The 22230-nt window shown below is 47.9% G+C and overlaps 1 protein-coding gene across 9 annotated transcripts in view; it reads right to left on the bottom strand.

The window, feature by feature from the left end:
* Positions 1 to 963: 963 nt before the first annotated feature.
* Positions 964 to 22230, bottom strand: part of HMBOX1 (homeobox containing 1) — a 122418-nt gene continuing 101151 nt past the window's right edge. For 3 of the 9 annotated variants that reach the window (XM_081188698.1, XM_081188697.1, XM_081188699.1), the window contains exons 7-11: positions 16858 to 16940; positions 16635 to 16730; positions 12296 to 12390; positions 11947 to 12048; positions 964 to 5110 (exon numbers count right to left, since the gene is read on the bottom strand). In XM_081188698.1, the coding sequence (XP_081044824.1) occupies positions 4973 to 5110; positions 11947 to 12048; positions 12296 to 12390; positions 16635 to 16730; positions 16858 to 16940 (514 nt within the window). In that variant the 3' untranslated portion in view covers positions 964 to 4972. Of the gene's footprint in view, positions 5111 to 11898; positions 12049 to 12295; positions 12391 to 16634; positions 16731 to 16857; positions 16941 to 22230 lie in introns of those variants that run through there. The other 6 variants (XM_081188701.1, XM_081188700.1, XM_081188704.1 and 3 more) reach the window with 6 other exon arrangements.

Below are 22230 nucleotides of genomic sequence, written 5' to 3' on the forward strand. Positions count from 1 at the left end.
GGTTTTCCCAGTAGTGATGTATGGAAGTGAGAGCTGGACCATAAAGAAGGCTGATCGCCGAAGAATTGATGCTTTTGAATTATGGTGCTGGAGGAGACTCCTGAGAGTCCCATGGACTGCAAGATGATCAAACCTATCCATTCTGAAGGAAATCAGCCCCCAGTGCTCACTGGAAGGACAGATCCTGAAGCTGAGGCTCTAATCCTTTGGCCACCTCATGAGAAGAGAAGACTCCCTGGAAAAGACCCTGATGTTGGGAAAGATGGAGGGCAGAAGGAGAAGGGGACGACAGAGGACAAGATGGTTGGACAGTGTTCTCGAAGCTACAAATATGAGATTGACCAAACTGCAGGAGGCAGTGGAAGACAGGAGTGCCTGGCGTGCTCCGGTCCAGGGGGTCACGAAGAGTCGGACACGACTAAACAACTAAACAACAACAATACACATCAGGAAGGAAGTGAAAGATACACAGAATAACATGGATTGTTCTAGAGGAAGCTGCTCTTCGTTGAATCTGGCTGTATGTCTAGAGCACATGGCTTTCTGCAGAGTATCCTGGGAACTGGAGTTCACCCTTGGCAAACCAGCACCTTTAACAAGCTACAGTTCCCAGGATCCTTTGGGCTGGGGAGCTTTAAATGTATACGCACCTCCACCTGGAAGAAAGGATCAGCACACCTCAACGCTAACGTTATACAGTTTCAAAGTAAAGCTCTGGCTCCAAATTCAAACAGAAGACTATGGAAGGAAGGAAGGAACTGGAAGCCTAAAAATTAAGATCTACCCCAGTGTTATCCCAGTTGTTTCACAAAACCATAGAGTTGGGCGGTACTGGAAGACCAGACCAGACCCTTCTGCTTGGAGTAAAGGCTTTATCTTCCCACCAAACCCACAACAGAGGGAGTTTGCACATGGCCAAAGGGATTTACGGGTCAAACCATTGAGACAAATTCCTCCTCAAAATTTTTGTGTGTGTGCATGAATTGGTTAAATCAATCTGCGACTACTTTCCGAAAACCTCAACCCTTCCCACGATGGTTAAGATGCCTAATAAAGGTGAGGGTCTAGCAGCTGTGACCAACCTAGTGGCCCTCCAGATGTTTTCAACTTCAACACCCATCAATCCCAGCTGTTTGATGCTGAGGCTCATGGGAGTTGCAGTTCAAAACGCCTGGAACTTGGCGAAGGCTGGGGTGATGGGTTAGGCACCCGGCAGTGCATCTAGAAAACTCTTGTTGGACCATAAAGGCAACTTGGGAAGAAAAGAGAAGGAAGAAGAGAGTTTGGGTGCTCGGAGTGAGAGAGGATGGAGCTGAACTGACAATACTGATGGAAACTTCAACCATTCCTCATCAGGCACAAAGAGCAACTGAGCGGCTGCGTCTCATATTTCCATTGAGATACAATATCCGAAAAGGGTGGCAATGGCAGCCTATTGCTACCAGACGACTCAGAGTGATGCCAGGACTTTCGTTGCCTCGATACACACAGCGACTCCTCCTAGATCTGTACAAACCTGCCCTCTGCACATTTATTGCTGAGTCCACACACCCTCCCACAATCAGGGTCCAAGCCCTGGGACCAGGCTCCTTTCCTTCCATAACCTAGTGCACCGTTCTCCTTTCAGCCTCGGGAGCAAAACCTTCTGAAAATATCAGTTCCGGAACGGCTGCCATTTTGAATTCGTTCTGACAACGCAGCCGCCACCAACATTTAAATCGATAGCAAAAGGCCGTCACTGCAACAAATGGCCCAGAGCCACAAACTCACACAAGATCTCAGCGTTTCTTTCGAAAACTGGAGGCGACAGAGGTGAAATTGCAAATCCGTCCAAGGGAAAAAGGGCTGGCCTGTTTGAGCCAGTGGACCTGATGTTATGCTACTGTACTTGGGAAAGTGAGCTGTTCCTGCAAGCTAATTTCTCCCCCCTTTTTCCCTCCTAAAGTTGGCTGCTGGGACAAATTTGGAACTGTAATAACATCAAGGACAACATTATCAGTGCGGAAAAGGCATTGACCGTTAAACGGTCCTCTCAAATCCAGACACTTTGCTTACCTGCTCCGTCTGTGATTGTACACCAGGTCAAAATCTCACCGGAGCAGCTATAGTTCTCCTAGTTCACTCCCTCGGATGGGTGAATGCACAACTCTCCTTCATTGGAAGGGACCCTGAAGGTCATCGGGACCAGCCCCCTTGAAATGTAGGAATGACAGGTGGTTATCCAACCTCTGCTTAAAACCCTCCAATGAAGGCGAGTCCACTACTTACTGAGGGAGTCTGTTCCACTGCTGAACAGCTCTTACCGTCAGAAAGTTCTTCCCGATGTTTAGTCGGAATCCCCTGTATTTTAACTTGAATCCATTGGTTCGGGTCCTACTACCCTCTGAGCAGCGGAAAGGAATCTGGGGCAGCGCTGGGTCATTCCCTCAGACAGGAGACCCCAAATCTCCCCACCTCTTCACTCCCCAGCACTGAGAGGGTCCCAACTTCTGCCCAACAGGGAGAGAATCTCTCTCTCCAGGCACCAGTCTAATCTCACAACATCCCTGAGTCTAAGTCCAAGGCCCCTTGAAAGCTGGCCTACTAGGACAAGGCAGTGCCGGGCAGAAGACAAGCGGTTGCTTATGTTTCAGTGGAGGGAAGAAAACAAAGAAACGAGATGTGTTTTGGTCAGTAAAATCTACCAGCGAAAAATGAGGCATCACCAGAGCATCTGAGGATCGGGGGGAGAAGGGGTGAAAGAAGTCAATGGGCTGAAGATTTGCACCCGAGAGATGCTGAGCGACACAGGCCATGATCCCACCAGGAACGACTCCCGGGTAAATTCCGCCGACGTGATCGGGAAGCGGCAAAAGGCAGTGGCGATGAGCGAACTCAGATACTCAGCACAGCGGCCTTCACCACGCTGGTGCCTGCCGGAGATTTCGAACCACAACTCTTCCATCGAGCTCCCGTGGCAGCGCTGATGGGAACTGTAGTCCCAAACATCTGGAAGGGACCAGCGTGGCAAAAGTACAGGAACATCTCCAGAGCAACAGGTGAGGCTCCTTGTCACCTGAGATGCCGCAGACTGATGATTCCCCAAGATGCATGTGGGATGGTTTAACACAAGCTTTTACATATATATTTTTTCAGTTTAGGCTAATCCAATGTTATATATATATATTTAAAAAAGGGAAATGATCAAATACAAATATATCAATTTATTTACGAAAGAAAGTAAGAAACCCAAAGTGCTAGACCGGATCCAAGATGAACAAAAAACAAAGGAAAGACACCTCCATTTGTTTCTTTAGAAGTCGGTTCTTTTCCTACGTAGCCAGAGTGTTCTGACCCAACCAAAGGCATATCCCTGGGCAGCCTGCCTCTCCTGAAAGCGACCTCATGGAGACCCAACCAAAGAGCGCAAAAGGAAGTAGAAACTAACCCCCAACATGCTAGGAGGTCAACGGCAACTGGACCCAGCTGCTGAATACCTGGCTCAAAGCTAAATCCGTTCTCCGGCTTACTTATGGCTTCCAATAATTATTTCACCTGCCCCCCGATTCAGGTTTCTAGCTCCTGAGGAACAGCAGGACAAACAGGAAAGACACCAAAAAAATTGCACCCGGTTTTCTTTTGGGTCAATTGTGCGATACTGCGGGGAACAGGCTACGGAAGAGGCACACTCTCTGATGGGCTAATTGTGGCGCTCGTAAGACTCGCCATCTATGTTTCCGAAACGCTTTAGGGGGAACCAGCTAACAGGCGATGGTCAAGCTTTCCTTGAGAGCGCTGCGTTTTCTTGCGGGGAGGTGGGGTGGAGAGTAAGTGGCCATAAGACTTTGGAGCCATTTCCCAAACTCCTGAGAGCTGGGGCCGAGTTTGGAAATGTAAGACCCATTTCGACACAAAACATTTAGAGATGGCTACCCAACCTCGCGGAAGCCCAGTCCTGCCCACTCTGCCCGAGTCACTGTTCCAGCCCTGCACCCTCTGCGCGTGGGTCTTTGGCTAGATCTCTGCGGCCGGCAGCTCCGTTCGCAGCCCATTGCACAGACACCGAAGACCCAACCACCACCACCCCATCACCTCCACCAAGAGAGACTTCCCTCTAAGCCACCCAATGATATTACGTTTTCTCTGGAAGACGACACGCCCGTGGCTGCCACACAGAGACACAGCGGGCACCCTCTTCTGCGGACGGAAGCTTACAAGAGACCCTCGGCTTCTTTCAAGTTCAGCTGGCATCTCACACATCCCAGTTTGCAAGAAAAGAAAGCCGAGTCGAATAGCAGAGGGACGTCGCTGTTTCCCCACCTCCCTATCCCCTGCCAAATCCCGCCACGCACCGGCCGCCAGCCCCGAAGCCACGCAAACTCCTGTTCCATGGAATCGTAGAACTGCGGAGTTGAAAGGGGACCCCCAGCGGCCATCTAGCCCAACCCCAGCGATGCAGCAACAACAGCTTCCCCCAGACTTGGGACGAGGAAAGCATCCACGGGGGACGTTGGGAGGGACGAACGCAAAGCCGCGCTGTCTTTTCCTAAATCTGGATTTAAGCTGGAATCGAGGGCCGGCGGCGATGCCAGGAAGAATACTCGTGGAATGCTAGAGAGAGCGCAGCAGCAGCAGCAACAACAGCAGCAGCAGCAGAGGTTTTTCGCCTAGCTGTGAGACGGGGGTTGCATGGGGTAGGAGGTCAGTTGGTTTGGTTGCTTATTGGACCGGGAAAGATAATACTGAGTTTATACGCGGAATCGGAGGGCGTTGTGCCCTCTTCACAGGACGACGAGACCCTAAACGGCTAACTTGACATACAAGAGACTGCAAAGAGTTATACTGTTAAGAAGAACACATTTTGGAGACCAGGGGTGGGGGCTTTGGGGGCACGGGGTGGGGGGCTGGGGGGTCGGAAAAGGCTGCTAAGGTGCTACGGCTAAAAACTAAGTTTACTTTCTCGTTTCAGAGCCCCTCCCCCTCCGTCACGCCATCAGTCGTCGTCCAGGGCCTCTGTTTTGATCTCGCTGGTTCCTTGCCGGGCCAACGCCAGGATGGTGTGGTTCACGGCCGCCATCTCCACGGCTAGTGAGATAGGGTCTTGGTGGTCGCTATGACTAGTGCTGTCATCCTGGGGAGGCGGAGGGGAAGGGAGGGAGGGAGGAAAGAGAGGGAGGGAGGGGAGGAGAAGGGGAGGAAAGCCCCATTAGCAAGCAAACCATCACTCGATAGGAGTTCAGAATAAAGTCTTTATGATGCAACAGTCCAAGGGCAGAAAATGACTCTAATCATCTAGTGGGTCTTATTTCCAAAGATGGCAGGACATGCTGGTCAGACACTGGTGGGAGGGAGAAGAGGCGTGCAGAGATAACCACATTTTCAGGGTTTTATTATTATTACATCCAAAGGCAGCCCTGTTCAGGGAAGTTTTTAACATGTGATATTTTAATGTATTTTTGATCTTTGTTGGAAGCAGCCCAGAGTGGCTGGGGAAGCCCAGACAGATGGGTGGGGTACAAATAATAATAATATTATTTCTGCGAAGGCGGTTCCTTTGTTCCCTTGCGCTACGTGCCCCTGGAGGGTCCCTTCCGAAATGAAGACGGAAAGGAAAGAGACTAGGCGGAAGGAGCAACCTGCCACCCTTTCGTGTCCTGCGGGGAATTATGAAGAGGCATGAAAACCACAAAGGGAAGTTTTGGGAAAGCTGGCCTCTCTCCTTCCCGTCTGTCCCCGCCCAAATTCCGCAATGTTAAATTCTGCAATCTTAAATTCCGCGAGCGGAAACCTGAAAATCTGCAAGCGGGACGGCAGTATGAAAATCAGAGCAAAGGGGCAGACGTCCACTGTTTACGCAGGCAGAGATTAGGAATGTCTCTGCAGTCTTGCCATGGGATTTCGGCGCTATTTATCAGTTTAGCAAGGCCAAGCTCACGGGTAACCAGAAAGGCCATCCTAGCTAGTGACGACTGCTGGGCCCAAATGTTTGACTCTTCGGGGCTCTTGGCGAGGGTCTTAGAAAAAAAAAGCGATTCTGCAAGACCTCTGAATTTGTACAATCGAAGACCCCGTCCATAATCTCAGTGGTAGATACTGGTGCGCTTATCTGCACAAGCACACATACATTTCACATCTGGCCAAATATTTCAGGGGTTTTTTTTATTAAAAAAAAGACAAGGAAGGAAGGAAGGAAGAAGTGTGCAAACAAGGCATTTTTAGAACTCTGCAGAGAGTGAAGGCTTTGCATTCCTGGAAGTGATCTAACACTCTCTTTTTTTTAATTTCAGCCGCAGAAGACGGATATAGAAGCTTGTTTGTGGAAAGGGTGTTGACGTGCGTATGAATAAAATACATGCTTATGTGTTCCTCTTTTCCCCCCCCCCCTCTCTCTGCGGGAACATTTTGCCTTCTCTTTCAGTGTCCCAAGGATGGATATTTTATCCATGTGTCGCTCAGAGCTCAAGACACACATCGACATTGACATCTGATTGCACCCGCAAATCAAAATGAAACATTACACTTCAACCCGTTCTCAGGAAGAAAATGGGGCGGGGGCAAATAATACGGGAAGAAATGTATTTTGGGGAGGATAGTGACATTGAGCAGCTCTGAAAAATCATTTCTGCAGCTTTGGGGCAAAATACAAGTCAAGGTGGCATTAAGATTTGTAATGCTTATAACTGAATCAAGAGAGAAGGGGAGGATGTTATTTCCTTATTTATTTTATTTGGATCATAAACCCATCCCAGCAGACAGGTTCAGTGGGAGGTAAGAACGCATGAGCTGTGTTTTTATTGTATATATTGAAGCATCAAGTCCTCACTGAGGCCAGGAAGCTGCGGGTAGTGGAGAGCCAGTGTGGTGTAGTGGTTAAGAGTGGTGCATGCTCTGGTTATCTCCCGCTTGGACTACTGCAATGCGCTCTACGTGGGGCTACCTTTGAAGGTGACCCGGAAACTGCAACTAATCCAGAATGCGGCAGCTAGACTGGTGACTGGGAGTGGCCGCCGGGACCACATAACACCGGTCCTGAGAGATCTGCATTGGCTCCCAGTACATTTCCAAGCACAATTCAAAGTGTTGGTGCTGACCTTTAAAGCCCTAAACAGTAGACCTGAAGGAGCGTCTCCACCCCCATCATTCAGCCCGGACACTGAGGTCCAGCGTCGAGGGCCTTCTGGTGGTTCCCTTCCTGCAAGAAGTGAGGTTACAGGGAACCAGGCAGAGGGCCTTCTCAGTAGTGGCGCCTGCCCTGTGGAACATCCTCCCAACAGATGTCAAGGAAATAAAGAACTATCTGACTTTTAGAAGACATCTGAAGGCAGCCTTGTTTAGGAAAGTTTTAAATGTTTGATGTTTTATCAGTTTTTAAAATTTATTATTAAAATTCTGTTGGAGGTTGTCCAGAGTGGCTGGGAAAACCCAGCCAGATGGGCAGGGTATTAATAATAATAATAATAATAATAATAATAATAATAATAATAATAATAATTTTGCCCAAGCTGCCCTCCAGCTGCTTTGCACTACAGTTCCCATCAGCCCCAGGCAGCACAACAGAAAGGATTCTGTGGCCAATGGGAGTGCAGCTAGGCTGGCTGGGGCTGATGGGAACTGTAGTCCAAATTGTGTAGTCTGGAGTGCCAGGCTAGGAAAGCTGATCTAAAGACAATCATATCCATGGCTTTATTTAAAAAACACAAAAATAACCTTAAAGAGGAGACGAAGCAGCTTCTGCTTTTTCTAAGGAAGTAATTTGCGGGGGCGTTTTTCACATCTGAGAAAGCAGTGAATGCACATAGGTGCTGGAACATGCACGTGATGTGAGATTAAAACGTTCTGGCCTTTAACGTCCCTGTAACTAAGCATGGCGAGATTCAATGCACTGTATTGACTGGGTTCTTTTTATCTGCACAATGACATTCTTTTCACTCAAAAAATACAGACGAAAAATTAAAATCGTCGCCTTCATGTTTGTAAAGAGCCTCAGAGGAAACTTGAAGCAAAACCTAGTTATTCTTTCATTTCTGTGTCATTCCTCCTCCCAAACAGCAGCCCAGGGCAGCGCACAACTATATCAGAAAAACCATTTAAAAAATGATCCACAATAACAGTAAGGAAACTAAAAACATAGCTGGAAAGTGGGACATGCATGGGATCATTTTGCTACTTTTTGATCGCCCTTCATACAAGATCCCCAGATGAGTTGGGGTGTGGAAAATCTGAACAGAATGTCGGATATAACACACCCAAGAAAGCATTTTTTAACTGCAGAGAAAGCTTTTTTTAAGGAAAAAGAAGGTGCAAAAGCTCAGATTTTCACCTCCCTCAGCGAAGAAAGAATTTAGAAGAAAAACTATTCCCCCCGTCCAGCAGTATATTCTTTTGCGTTACTTCTTAAAACTTTTGAGTAACTTTTTCAACTAAAAATGACCACGGTGAAATATTCATCATATGCCTTTAGGCGCCAGGCAAGAACGTTCGTCTGCAACCAGGCACTGGGCTGATTAACATCCTATTCCGCTTTTAAATGTTTTTAGGGCTGGGGGACGGTATTTGTTCTCGTTTTTGCTTTGTTCTTGTTTTTATTATGCATTTTGTGTTTTTCCACCTTGTATTTTTATGTTGTGGAGACATAAGAGATCTATGGGTGAATGGCGGTATAGAAATTTAATATCACCATCATCATCCAAGGCGTGAGAGCCTCCATCTTGGTGCCTCTGGTGGGACTCTCCTAAAAAAGGCACCCAGAAGCCTTAAGTTAAAGGACCCCCATAGCAGAAAGCTCAGCTGGTTACAGCATGGTGCTGATAATGTCAAGGTCCCTTTCCAACCCTACAATTGGTGGCCAGTTTATCCAGCAGTGGGAAGGGGGCTACTGGAAAACCTGAAAATATGACCATTGGCTTGCCTAGTTCAGGTGCGGACTCTCAGTCATCCCCTATGCAAGAGTTTGCCTTGATGATCTTTCCTGGTAAGAACAAGGGAAAGAGACAAAGCGACTGATGGTGCAAAGGAAATCAAAAGGTCCGCCTCCTTTATTTTTATTCTTGATCACCCTTAGGAAGCTGCCTTAATACATGTGGAGGACTCCCTGGTCCTGAATGGGGTAACTGTGGCCCTGAAGAACCAGGTGCGCAGCCTGGGAGTCATTTTGGACTCACAGCTGTCCATGGAGGCACAGGTCATTTCTGTGTGCAGGGCAGCTGTTTATCAGCTCCATCTGGTACGCAGGCTGAGACCCTCCCTGCCAGCAGACTGTCTCGCCAGAGTGGTGCATGCTCTGGTTATCTCCCGCTTGGACTACTGCAATGCGCTCTACGTGGGGCTACCTCTGAAGGTGACCCAGAAACTACAACTAATCCAGAATGCGGCAGCTAGACTGGTGACTGGGAGCAGCCGCCAATACCATATAACACCGGTCTTGAAAGACCTACATTGGCTCCTAGTACAATTCAAAGTGTTGGCGCTGACCTTTAAAGCCCTAAACAGTATACCTGAAGAAGCGTCGCCACCCCCATCGTTCTGCCCGGACACTGAGGTCCAGCTCCAAGGGCCTTCTGGCGGTTCCCTCACTACGAGAAGCTAAATTATAGGGAACCAGGTAGAGGGCCTTCTCAGTAGTGGTACCCACCTTGTGGAACACCCTCCCACCAGATGCCAAAGATAAAAACAACTACCAGGCTTTTAGAAGACATCTGAAGGCAGCCCTGTTTAAGGAAGCTTTTAATGTTTAATAGACTATTGTATTTTAATATTTTGTTGGAAGCTGCCCAGAGTGGGCGGGGTATAAATAACAAATTTATTATTATTATTATTATTATTATTATTATTATTATTATTATTATTATTATGGCAAGGCCCTGGGCAGCTTGCAGTAAGCTCAGTGAGGAATTATCAACCTAAATACGTGCGCGGCGAAGCAATCCAGTGGCCTCTTTACCAAAGCTGACCACAGTTCCAAATGCTCACAGCCACAGCCACAGACTGAAGGCCCAGGGCCACTGAATCATGAAGTTATAGCTTTACAGACCACCTAATTCCACAGCTGGAGAAAAGCCTTGCATAAAAGTGGACCCTGCGAAAAGCTCCGCCAGGACAGACTCCCGAGTAAGAGGGAACTGGCGATGCTCTGCATTTGCCTGGTGAGAGAAGTGAGCCATTGCAGGATCCTCGTGGGCTCAGAAACCCAAAGTCTTTCCTCAGCACAGGGCAGAGGAAGACGGAAGGGATTGCAATTATGCATGGGGGCGAAGGAGCAGCTGATTGCTGGCCCCTCTACGCTTTCAGGAATGTGTGCGGAGAAGAGGAGGTTAAGGGGTGATAGGATAGCCATGTTCAAATATATAAAAGGATGTCACATAGAGGAGGGAGAAAGGTTGTTTTCTGCTGCTCCAGAGAAGCGGACACGGAGCAATGGATCCAAACTACAAGAAAGAAGATTCCACCTAAACATTAGGAAGAACTTCCTGACAGTAAGAGCTGATCGACAGTGGAATTTGCTGCCAAGGAGTGTGGTGGAGTCTCCTTCTTTGGAGGTCTTTAAGCAGAGGCTTGACAACCATATGTCAGGAGTGCTCTGATGGTGTTTCCTGCTTGGCAGGGGGTTGGACTCGATGGCCCTTGTGGTCTCTTCCAACTCTATGATTCTATGATTCTATAAGGGCAACCGAGACCGACCAAGGGTGAGGACACCAGGCCTGATGAAGTGTGGGTGGAAGGCATCGGGGATGTTTAGCCCGGAGGAGAGTGAGAGGAGGAGGAGAGTGAGAGGAGAAATTATGGGCGTCTTCAAATCTCCAAAGGCCCATGGAAGAGGTAACAAGCTGGTTTCCCCCTGCTCCGGAGGGAAGACTCAAACCAATGGCTTCAAGAAAGGAGATTCCGACAAAACATTAGGAAGAACTTTCTGTCGGTAAGAGCTGTTTAACGGTGCAACGGTCTCCCTCGGGAGATTGTAGACTCTCCATCCTTGGAAGGTTTTAAGCAGAGGTTGGTAGGCCATCTGTCAGGGATGCTTTCCTGCATTTTAAGGGGGTTGGACTAGATAGCCCCTGGGGTCCCTTCCACCTCTACAATTCTATGATTCTTTAGCCATGGACTGAATAGCCTTTGGTCACCCCACAGAACATCATGAGAAGGTGGACTGGGAGGGGTTCCCTTATTGCGCATCGAGCTTCCATACTGCTAAGTAGCGATCAATGCATTCATTCCTGGGAGAGAGGAGCATGCATGTATCTCTTTGCATTCCTTGCACTGGGAGGGGGAAAGGGAAGGGAGAAACAACTTTGTATATTTTTGTGCTATAAGCAGGGCTGTGTGTTCCACACCTAATGTGGCATTCAAAAGCCTAGGCACTCGGAAACGCACCTTGAGAATTATGCAAATACGTGGGTCTTGACCTCGATTGCATCCTGGCGGATTTTGTTCCCAGGTTTTGTGCTGTCAGAGGAATTTGTAATTCGTTGGCAAGGAGCAGAGGGGTGGAGGGAGGCGGATGAGAAGCCAGGGCTATGCAGCCAATGGAATTAGAGGGCAGGGGGGTGGCTGCCTGGCGATGGAAAACAAGAGAGCGGCCGTCACTCTGTCATATCAAACGGGTGACACCTGTCCTTCCCTCCATGGGCTGTTCGGAGAAAAAACAACAACCCAAAACGCGACCATGCGCACAACCCTCTGGTTTCCGAAACTTTATTGATTGCCGTTTCCAGGCTTCTCCCTCCCACTGACTAGGAACGACAAGCACTGGAAATATTTGTTGCCTTTCTTCCTCTTTGTTTTTTTTGAAATAAATAAAAAATATAACAATAACACAAGGATGGATTTCGTAGGATACACACAGCTCTGGTTACAAGGGCACACGGGAGCAAACAAAACCACAGGGTTACGATGCGTGGCGGTGCAGAATTTGGGAGTCTCAAATCATGCCCTTGTATTTATTTATTTTTTGCAAACGGAGCGTTAACTTGCTTGTTTTGAGCAGATCCTCCTGTCTTCTTCTAACTTCTCTGCTTCTCTGCCTCCCTCTGAACATCGGCCCTCCTCCTCCCCATTGCGTACTTGCCAAGTGTCCTGTTGTGTGACAATAAATCCATGTGGGTGAAGGCTGGTCCGGCGAAGGGCTTTCCCCGCCTTTCCCCCGTTGTGCGACAGAGCACAAAAAGCTGGGAGGGTTAATCCGGGAAGCGGAGGAGGGAGGCCAGGACCCCCCCCCCACAGCCACCTTCCCACCCCCACCCCAAATGAGGATCGGCAGCCACTGGTGGGAGAGACGTGCCGCCTGGGGTTGGGAGCCACCTGTCTCGCCTCGGATACTTACCTGCTCCGAATAGTCATTGCCGTCTATGTCATCACTGTTGGAGTGGCCTCCGGGACTTTGAACATCTATGCCATGACTCTCCAGGATTGCTGCTTCTTCGAAAAAAGCAAATGGATCCCTAAATTATCTGCTGCAAGGGTTACCGGCAAGGATGAAGATGAAGAATGGGGACCCTCCCCCACACACAAACGGGGCGCGCTGTTTCTTGTAAGAACCACAAATAGACAACCAGAGCTGTGTGTACCCCACGCTAAAAAAAATAAATAAATAGTTAAAAGTTCCTGCAGCCGAGACGACCCAGATTCAGCAAAACAAGAAACTGGGCAAGCTTGCCTGGTTTGCAGGTTTGTCCTGCACATCTGCATAGTGTTTCATTCTGCATTTTTAAATTTTATTTTGCTATTGCACAAAATTACTACTGATAATCTTATGCAGCCACTTCTCCGACTCCTGAGATTTTGGCAGGCGCTATCTTTTCAGTCATAAGGGCTAGCGACTCGCCTTTCAAACGAGAGCAGCAGTTCTCAGGAAGCCAAATAATGCGCCCACTTTCACACTTTTTTCCTACATGGTTGTGGAAGTGCAATGGACACACACACAAAATCCCTACCTAAGAGGCTTCAAACCTAAAAGGCCCTTTCGTCAAGAAGGGTGGAAAACTAGACTTGACTGCTAAAAAGCAACATTCATACATTCCCTCCCTCCCTCCCTCTCTTTCCTTATGCCTGCGAATGTTCCCACATTTATTTATTACCACTGTGGCTTGATGGTTCTTACAATACAGGAACACCATGGGAGGGGTCCCATTTTCATCTTCATTTCAATACAGTCATATCTCTGGTTGAAGCAACTTTGGGTTGAGCATTTTCGGGTTGCGCTCCGCGGCGACCCAGAAGTAATGCGTTACTTCCGGGTTTCACCACTCGCGCATGCGCAGACGCTCAAAATGACGTCGCGCGCATGCGCAGAAAATCACAACCTGCGCACAGGCAGACGCGGGTTGCATTCGCTTCAGGATGCGAACGGGGCTCCAGAACGGATCCTGTTCGCATCCAGAGGTACCACTGTACGGTGCAAGCCCCTCTTAATGCATGTTGTTAGGCTGTTCAGGAAGGGCGGGCTAATGTGGTTGAAGAACACCAATTTTCCCAAAGACGCAGAAGCAGTTCTGAGCTGGGGTCTTTGCTCAGATAATGAGCACCTTGCCATCTTAAAAAAAACAAAACAAAACAACTAAGAAGGCCCAAACATTTCTGCCTTTCCTAACAGAGGTGGCTCTCCAACTCCCCCTTCGTTGCAGAAAAGGAAGACTTCCATGTGGCTTTCTATTTCCTTCCTTCCTTAGGAGAAAGCTTGTATAGCCTGGTAGCAGATCATCTGGTCTTATAAAGCAGCTCCTTCCTTTCCTCCCTCCCTCCTCCGCCACGAAGAGGACCAAAAGTCCAGAGAGATTTCTACATCTGGGGGGGGGGGGCTACTGAGACCGTGCACTGCAGGGGGTTGGATCCTGCAGCTGCACCGAGGGCTGGGGTTGGGATGGATGTCCTCTGGGGTTCCCTCAAACCCTTTATGACCAAGCCAAGGCACCGGGATATATTCGCAGAGGAAAAGCTTGCATTACAGGAGGGAAACTTTGTACAGCGAGGAAAAAAAGAATATTCTATGGAATTCATTCATTCTGCAGCAATCTCAAGCAAATGCAAACTGATTTCTGGAATTAGCTGCACAGACACAGTTGGTACAGCCCTCGTTCACTGGCTTACCGTGAACGAATGTGAATGCGCGAAATGTGAATGAGCTCTCCAGAGCGGAGGTTGCGGCTGCTTCACTCCTCTTCCCTGAGCACTTTGCTTCTGTGCCACATGAAACCATGGTTTGGAGCAGCACTTTGCTCCTGTGCCACATGAAACCATGGTTTGGAGAAGAGCTAAACTATGAACTTGGGTCTGGACAGCACATTAAGGCAAACCGGAGCTCGGTGAAGTGCGTCAGCAAAACCACCTGCACATTTGTCCTGTCACGCTAAGCCATGGTTTGGCTTAGAGTTACTGAGCCAGCGTGCATTTTACATGAATGGCCGTTGTGCTTAAGAGCTACTCTTTTGAGCACGTCGTTTTTAAAAAGGTGTTGTTTTTCTCCTCTGCGGTGCCTGAAGCGTTTCAAACCCTCGGATGGTGCGAGATAAAATTCTGGTGGCGGTGAAGGGTGCATAAAATACCCAGAATGCCAACTGAATGGCGTGGAGGGGCATTTAAAGGCATTTATTTTGTTCCTGCAGAGGGAACTGTTCTGCACGGCCGCAGCTCCAAAACAGCCTACCTGCAGGGAACGTTTTCCCACAGTCACTTGCCTGATCCTTGGGAAGAGTAGAAAGCCCTTCACCGCTTAGGTCCAAGCAACCTGGAGGACTGTATTCCCTCATACGAACCTTCCCGGGCTCTGAGATCTTTCTAGGAGTCCCTTCTCTATTCTCTCAGTCCCGCCACCAACTCTGGCTCGCTTGTTATGGATGAGGGAGAGAGCCTTATCGGTGCTCCCAAAGGACTTTGGAACTCCCTGCCTAGAGAGTTAGACCTCCTCCTTCCAGGGGCGAGTGAAGACCTTCCGATCCTGACAGGCTTTTGAAAACTAAATGCTTTTAATGAAAAATGGGTTGCTTTTATTGTAATTATCTGTACGTTTGTTTGCTTTTTAATATTTATATTTTTACTAAAAGTAAACAGTGAGGGAGTAGTGTGAAAGAAAAGCAAAAAGCGAAATGTTGAAACAATAGAGCATATGGGTATATAACTAATACCATTATTCCAATAAAATTATTCACATTATACCTTTCACAAATGGATTCCAAATATCATTAAATTTATCCATACGCAACCTGCACCTACTCTGTATGTTTTAATATATATTTATATGTAGTTTATATAAAGAGTTTATATAAAGATAATATAATATATATATTTATATCGTTTATATACAGTTTATATGGTTTTAATTCTATCAACCTTTAATTGTTTTTATTAATGATTTTCCCCATACGTTTTTAACCATTCTTATTTTATCTGTAAGCTACCTTGAGTCCCTGTCAGGGAGAAAAGTGGGAAATAAACAAATATTTGGACTCAGAGGCCTGCCAGGCATCGCGAGTGAACCAACAGCTCACTGTTTCACATACCTAAGTTCAAGTTCAAGGTATAATTATATATTAGTACATAAAGCCATTAGAAACTGGGATCAGCTTACCTATGAGATCACCTTCCCCCACATGTATCCACTTGAACACATAAAATTGGTGGAACTGGCATTGCTATAAGGAGCCACAAGAACGCCCGTTCTGCATTTGTCAAGGACTTGATTGTTTAGTGTGGCAGCACCTACACTTCGGAACTCCCTGCCACTTGAGATCAGGCTGGCAAGGCCTTCGCTGAGCTCTTTTCGGCCCCTGCTAAAAACGTTCTTGTTTAGACAAACCTGTCCAGGTATCTAGAACGCTGGTGCGAGTTCTAAGTTGCTTTTAAGTCTGCTGTTATTAGATGAACTCTTTGAAAGTTGTAAACTATTGCTGTTCATTTTTGTTATTGTTTTCTTGTTTTGCCTTTTTTTGCAAACCGCTTTGAGGGCTTTTTTATAAAAAAAATTCCACAGTTGTATAATTTTTAATGAACTTAATAATAATAAATACCTAACGCTCCCTCACTCCTCCGGGTTGCAGGTGAAGGAATCTCGCCTGCCACTACGGATGTTTTCAAAGGAGGAAGAGCAAGGTGAAGTTTTCCTGGAGCACATAATTTGAAAGCTCTCAAGCCTTTAGGTCTCCAAACACCAACCGCTTTGGAGACATCTGAACTTCAGCCTATATAATATCTCCATGGGGCAGGGGGAGTGGGCCATCGGTTTTGACCAAGCCCCCTAGATTCCACGTTCAAAATGTCCTCATGACCCTTCCACATTCCCCTTAAAGAAAGCCAAATCAAATCCCATTTCTAAATGGCCCGGACACTGAGGTCCAGCGCCGAGGGCCTTCTGGCAGTTCCCTCACTGCGAGAAGCCAAGTTACAGGGAACCAGGCAGAGGGCCTTCTCGGTGGTGGCGCCTGCCCTGTGGAACGCCCTCCCATCAGATGTCAAAGAGAAAAACAACTACCAGACTTTTAGAAGACATCTGAAGGCAGCCCTGTTTAGGGAAGCTTTTAATGTTGGATGCATTACTGTATTTTAATATTTTGTTGGAAGCTGCCCAGTGGTTGGGGAGCCCAGCCAGATGGGCGGGATATAAATAATAAATTATTATTATTATTATTATTACTCATGGGCAGTTGCTTAAGGCGCTTGTGATACATTACCAATGTTTGCTCTCCTCTTGATTTCCTTCCTTCGGTTGGCGAACCAGTTGTACACTTTGAGAGAAGTGACTCGCTCCAAGTCGGACAGTTTCTTCCCTGCATTAAAAAACACACACACCCCCAAAACAAGCTGAGTCAATGTATATTTCGCACGGGGTACCGAGGATTTTTTTTTGGGTGGGGTGTTAGCCACACGCAGACACACAAACCCCTCTTTCCCTACCTGGTTTCTGAATCACAGCATTACAGGCATTTGCAATTTCTTCCCTCTTGGCCTCATCAGGATACTGATTCTCATTGAAGTAGCTGCGGAAAAAAGGAAAGGGCCGTTTGCTTTTAGGACTCCCCCAACCCCTTCTCCCCACAACCCTGGAAACAAAACAGAGGCTTCTGAGAAACTTTTGTTGTGGGGGAAAAGGAAATTACCACCCTCGAGCTTGCCAGATATCAATTCGCCCCTGAAGCTGTCCCTGCTATAGTGCAACTTTCTCTGCCCTTTCTGTCTCCCCTGCCCCCCGCAAAAAAAATTATTAATTTTTTCCAAATATCTTAAACACAATACAGCTTAACAATATTATTCTCCTTTCAATCTATATCTTATCTGAATTAACTTCCCTCCACTCCTCTTCTGGCTTCTCTACATTGCTCTTACTTAAGCGTGATTACTACATATACATTCTATCAATGTCTATAATTCCTTAATAATTTTTTGTATTGTACTTTAGACATACATTCCTTATTATATCACAGCATTACATCTTGTGGTCTAACCAAATGTTTACAATAAAGGTTATGAGTTTTATTTCAGGCCTGTGAGTGTCTTTATTTATGTACAGTTTTCTCTAAGTATACCATAAATTTGGACCATTCTTTTTGGAATTTCTCATCGTTCCTGCTGTCGGATTCTTCCAGTTAGCCTTGCTATTTCTGCATACTCCAATACTTTCTGTTCAGCATGCCAGTGGCTGATCAGGGAGGTAATCAAATGATCACTTTGGTACTGGACGACAGTAAAGAATTAAAAGGGAAAGGGGGCAGGATCCATGGGCAGATACAGGGAAAGGCAGAAAAATCCTTGAGGTTTCATTTCCACGATGCCCAGGAATATTGCTGCCTCTGACAAATCTGTGCTACCAGGGAGAATGCCGGGAATAAATGCATTTCAGGCTGTGGCCTGGGAGCAAGCAATCTTTTGCTTCCGGACGGTGCTGCTTCCATGGACAGCTCTGTTTATCTCAGATAGGCTCGGCTGCGCCCTGCGTTCAGGGCGAGGCTTCTTCATTGATCCTAAGTGCAAAGAATTCCCCGTGGAACCTGTATGTTTCTATTTCGAACGGCTCGACCAAAATAAATAAATGTGAGGTTCAAACCAGTAATGTTTCTAGTCCTCAAAGATGTGGAGGCACTCTCAGTCACAGGCTGGCGGTGCTTCCTAGTGTCTCGTTGTTGTTGTTTAGTCGTTTAGTCGTGTCTGACTCTTCGTGACCCCATGGACCAGGGCACGCCAGGCCCTCCTGTCTTCCACTGCCTCCCACAGTTTGGTCAAACTCATGCTGGTAGCTTCGAGAACACTGTCCCACCACCTCGTCCTCCGTCGTCCCCTTCTCCTTGTGCCCTCCATCTTTCCCAACATCAGGGTCTTTTCCAGGGAGTCTTCTCTTCTCATGAGGTGGCCAAAGTATTGGAGCCTCAGCTTCAGGATCTGTCCTTCCAGTGAGCACTCAGGGCGGATTTCCTTAAGAATGGAGAGGTTTGATCTTCTTGCAGCCCACGGGACTCTCAAGAGTCTCCTCCAGCACCATAATTCAAAAGCATCCATTCTTTGGCAATCAGCCTTCTTTATGGTCCAGCTCTCACTTCCATACATCACTACTGGGAAAACCATAGCTTTCACTATACGGACCTTCTTTGGCAAGGTGATGTCTCTGCTTTTTAAGATGCTGTCTAGGTTTGTCATTGCTTTTCTCCCAAGAAGCAGGCGTCTTTTAATTTTGTGGCTGCTGTCACCATCTGCAGTGATCATGGAGCCCAAGAAAGTAAAATCTCTCACTGCCTCCATTTCTTCCCCTCTAGTATCTCTACTGGCACTTATTTTCTGCAATGCCATTTTTCTGAGCACCACAACCACCAGTCGCTCCTGCTTATCTAATGCCAGCAGCATGCGATGGAAGACTGCTCCGTTTCAGGGTATTTGCCTGACAGCCATGTGCTTTTCCCAGGATACTCCATTCCATGTCCACTCGTCCATTCCATGCCCACTTAGCAAACTCAGCCCATGGGCCCCACTTTGCAGCTTGAGAATCAGAGGTGGGTCTCATGTCTGGAGACTCCCCGGTCTAAGCCATAGCTGGGCTTAACGTGGCACGTTAACCAGGCCAGTGTCTCCCAGCCTAGTCTACCTCGCAGGGTTATTGTGGAGACAAAAGGGGTAGAGGACAAGAACCTCAGAGGCCACCTCGAGTTCCTCAAGGAGAAAGATGGGCTAGAAATAAGAAAACAAAATAATAAAAAACCTTTCGGACCACAGCTACCAGCCCCAGCCTGACAGCCGCTGTACTCCAAAACATTTTGAGAGTGCCAGGTTGGTCTAGGTGATCCAATATGGAAGAGATTTGGGGCAGGGGAGAGAGAGAGAACCCACTTCTGTAAGGATTACTGAGAAACAGATGCAAATCACTTTGCAGCAATATTAATACAACACTTTCATTTCTCATTTCCCTAATGTTACTCTTGTGAACCGCCTTGCGATCTTTTGATGAAGGGAGGCATATAAATCTAATAAATTAAAATAAACACTCGCCATAGCTTCTGGGGTGGAGCAGGCCGTAAAAGATAAAGGGACCCCTGACCATTAGGTCCAGTCGTGACCAATTCTGGGGTTGCGGCACTCATCTTGCTTTACTGGCCGAGGGAGCCGGCATACAGCTTCCGGGTCATGTGGCCAGCATGACTAAGCCGCTTCTGGCGAACCAGAGCAGCGCACGGAAACGCCGTTTACCTTCCCGCCAGAGTGGTACCTATTTATCTACTTGCACTTTGATGTGCTTTTGAACTGCTAGGTTGGCAGGAGCTGGGACCGAGCAACGGGAGCTCAAGCCGTTGTGGGGATTCGAACCGCCAACCTTCTGATTGGCAAGTCCTAGGCTCTGTGGTTTAACCCACAGCACCACCCGCGTCCCTGGGTGGCAGGTAAGAGTCCCCAAATTCCAATCCTTTTTTCCATGGCTGCTGTTGTTGTTTAGTCATTTAGTCGTGTCCGACTCTTTGTGGCCCCATGGACCGGAGAACACCAGGCACTCCCATCTTCCACTGCCTCCCGCAGTTTAGTCAAACTCATGCTGGTAGCTTCAAGAACACTGTCCTGCCATCTCGTCCTCTGTCATCTCCTTCTCCTTGTGTCCTCCATCTTTCCCAACATCAGGGTCTTTTCCAGGGAGTCTTCTGTGGTTTAACCCACAGCGCCACCCGCGTCCCTTCTGGGGTGGATCAGGCTGTAAATTTGCACAAATAATCAAGGAGGCTTCCTGCCTGAACCTCCATTTACGCCCAAAAAGACCTCCTGGCTCTCCTCGCAAGCAGAGAGCAGGCCACTCCCAGGAGACCAGGGCAAGGCTAGCCTATTTTATTGGGGGGGGGGCAACAAACAAGGTTATGTTCATGCAGATGGGGTAGAAGACTGCACAGCCACGAGAGAGATCTCACAACGCAGTTTATCTAGACCACACTCACCCTGCAGCTACGAGTGCAGACGTCTGCTCGCTGCTTCTCTTTAACCTTCAGCTCGTAAATATTCCGAGAGAAGTTTTTAAGAAGTGGGGAAGGGAGGGGACGGAGGAGAGACGCGAGAGATTCTGGATCTCCAACACAAAAGCCACACCCCGGCAGCCCGTAATGTGCACTGGGAGGAATTCCAAAGCAGCAGCAGCAGCAGCGAAAGAAAAGAGAATTGAATTACAAGCGGGCTGCAGATCCCTCACCATGCAATACTTATGCAGAGCGGGCGAAGGAACAGGACGCCCAGAGAAGTAGTGATCAGCTACGGAACAGGCTGCCCAACGTGACCAGGCAGTCTTTGTTGCCGCCTGCTGTTCCCAGCTCCATCCTCTCCACTGGATCCAGTGGATCCCAGCCTTGCAAAATCAGCCAGGGTGGGGGAACAGGAGGGCTGAGGGCCAAACATGACCCACCGAGACCCAATCTGTGGGCCTCAGGACTTTTCCACACCAGCCATGCCTCCTCTGCAACTACTGCCTTGAGTGTCCTTTACTGGCAGGAATCTGCCCTTAAACTGTGATGATGGAGGGTATTGTCAAAATAAAAAAATTCCTTCCAGTAGCACCTTAAAGACCAACTAAGTTAGTTCTTGGTATGAGCTTTCGTGTGCATGCACACTTCTTCAGATACGTATCTGAAGAAGTGTGCATGCACACGAAAGCTCATACCAAGAACTAACTTAGTTGGTCTTTAAGGTGCTACTGGAAGGAGGGTATTGTGTTTTCTTTCGGGGGGGGGGGGCAGTGTTAGAAGCCTCTGGCTTTTGTAGGGTTGGAATGTAGTGATGCAACTAATAACAATTCTATTATTTATTCCCGGCTCATCTAGCTGGGTTGCCCCAGCCACTCTAGGCAGCTTCCAACACGTACAAAACAATAACAAAACTTCAAATATTAAAAATGTCCCTATACGGGGCTGCCTTCAAATGCCTTCTAAAAGTCAGATAGTTGTTTATTTCCTTGACATCTGATGGGAGGGCGTTCCGTAGGGCGGGAGCCACCACCAAGAAGGCCCTCTGCCTGTTTCCCTGTAACTGTGCTTCTCGCAGTGACGGAACCGCCAGAGCTGGACCTCAGTGTCCAGGCTGAACGATGTGGGTGGAGACGCTCCTTCAGGTATACTGGACCAAGGCCGTTTAGGGCTTTCAAGGTCAGCACCAACACTTTGAATCGTGCTCGGAAATGTACTGGGAGCCAGTGAAGATCCTTTAGGATATATGGTCCCGGCAGCCGCTCCCAGTCACAAGTTTGGCAGCTGTGTTCTGAATTCGTTGTAGTTTCTGAATCACCTTCAAAGGTAGAGTCCCATGTTGTCCACTGGAGAAATCGCAGGCACCCCACCTATTGCTGTGCCCACTTTTCGCTCCTATGCCTGCCCACCATGGGCACAAACGCCTGGAAAAGGTTACTCAAGAAGGAATTTACTTCATTTATTAAACCAATACCCTGCCCTTTCTCCCAAAGGGGCGCAGGGCGTCAAACAACAAGCGGTAAGAACACCTTTCGAAAGACTCGGAACGCAATTCCAATATACAGATCCAAATGGGAAGAAGATCTCTGCTTAAGAAGCTTGCTGGGAGAGGAAGATCTTCAGCAGGTGTCAAAAGAACAGCAGAGGTGGTGCCTGTCTGGTATGCAACAGGGAGGGAATCCCAAAGGGTCGGTGCCACCACGCTCAAGGCCCTGCTGATGACAGGATCTGCAGGACGCCCTCACCTACACAATGCCAGGCATTGCCTTGCGAGAGAAAGTTTTGAGAATGAACCCCTGGTCTGGAAAAGGTGCACCGGCCTTGCCTGAACTGGGAGAGGCCTGTCCCCACA

The sequence above is a fragment of the Podarcis bocagei genome (genome assembly GCF_964188305.1).
Source record: "Podarcis bocagei genome assembly, chromosome: 3".
NCBI classification, from domain to species: Eukaryota; Metazoa; Chordata; class Lepidosauria; order Squamata; family Lacertidae; genus Podarcis; species Podarcis bocagei.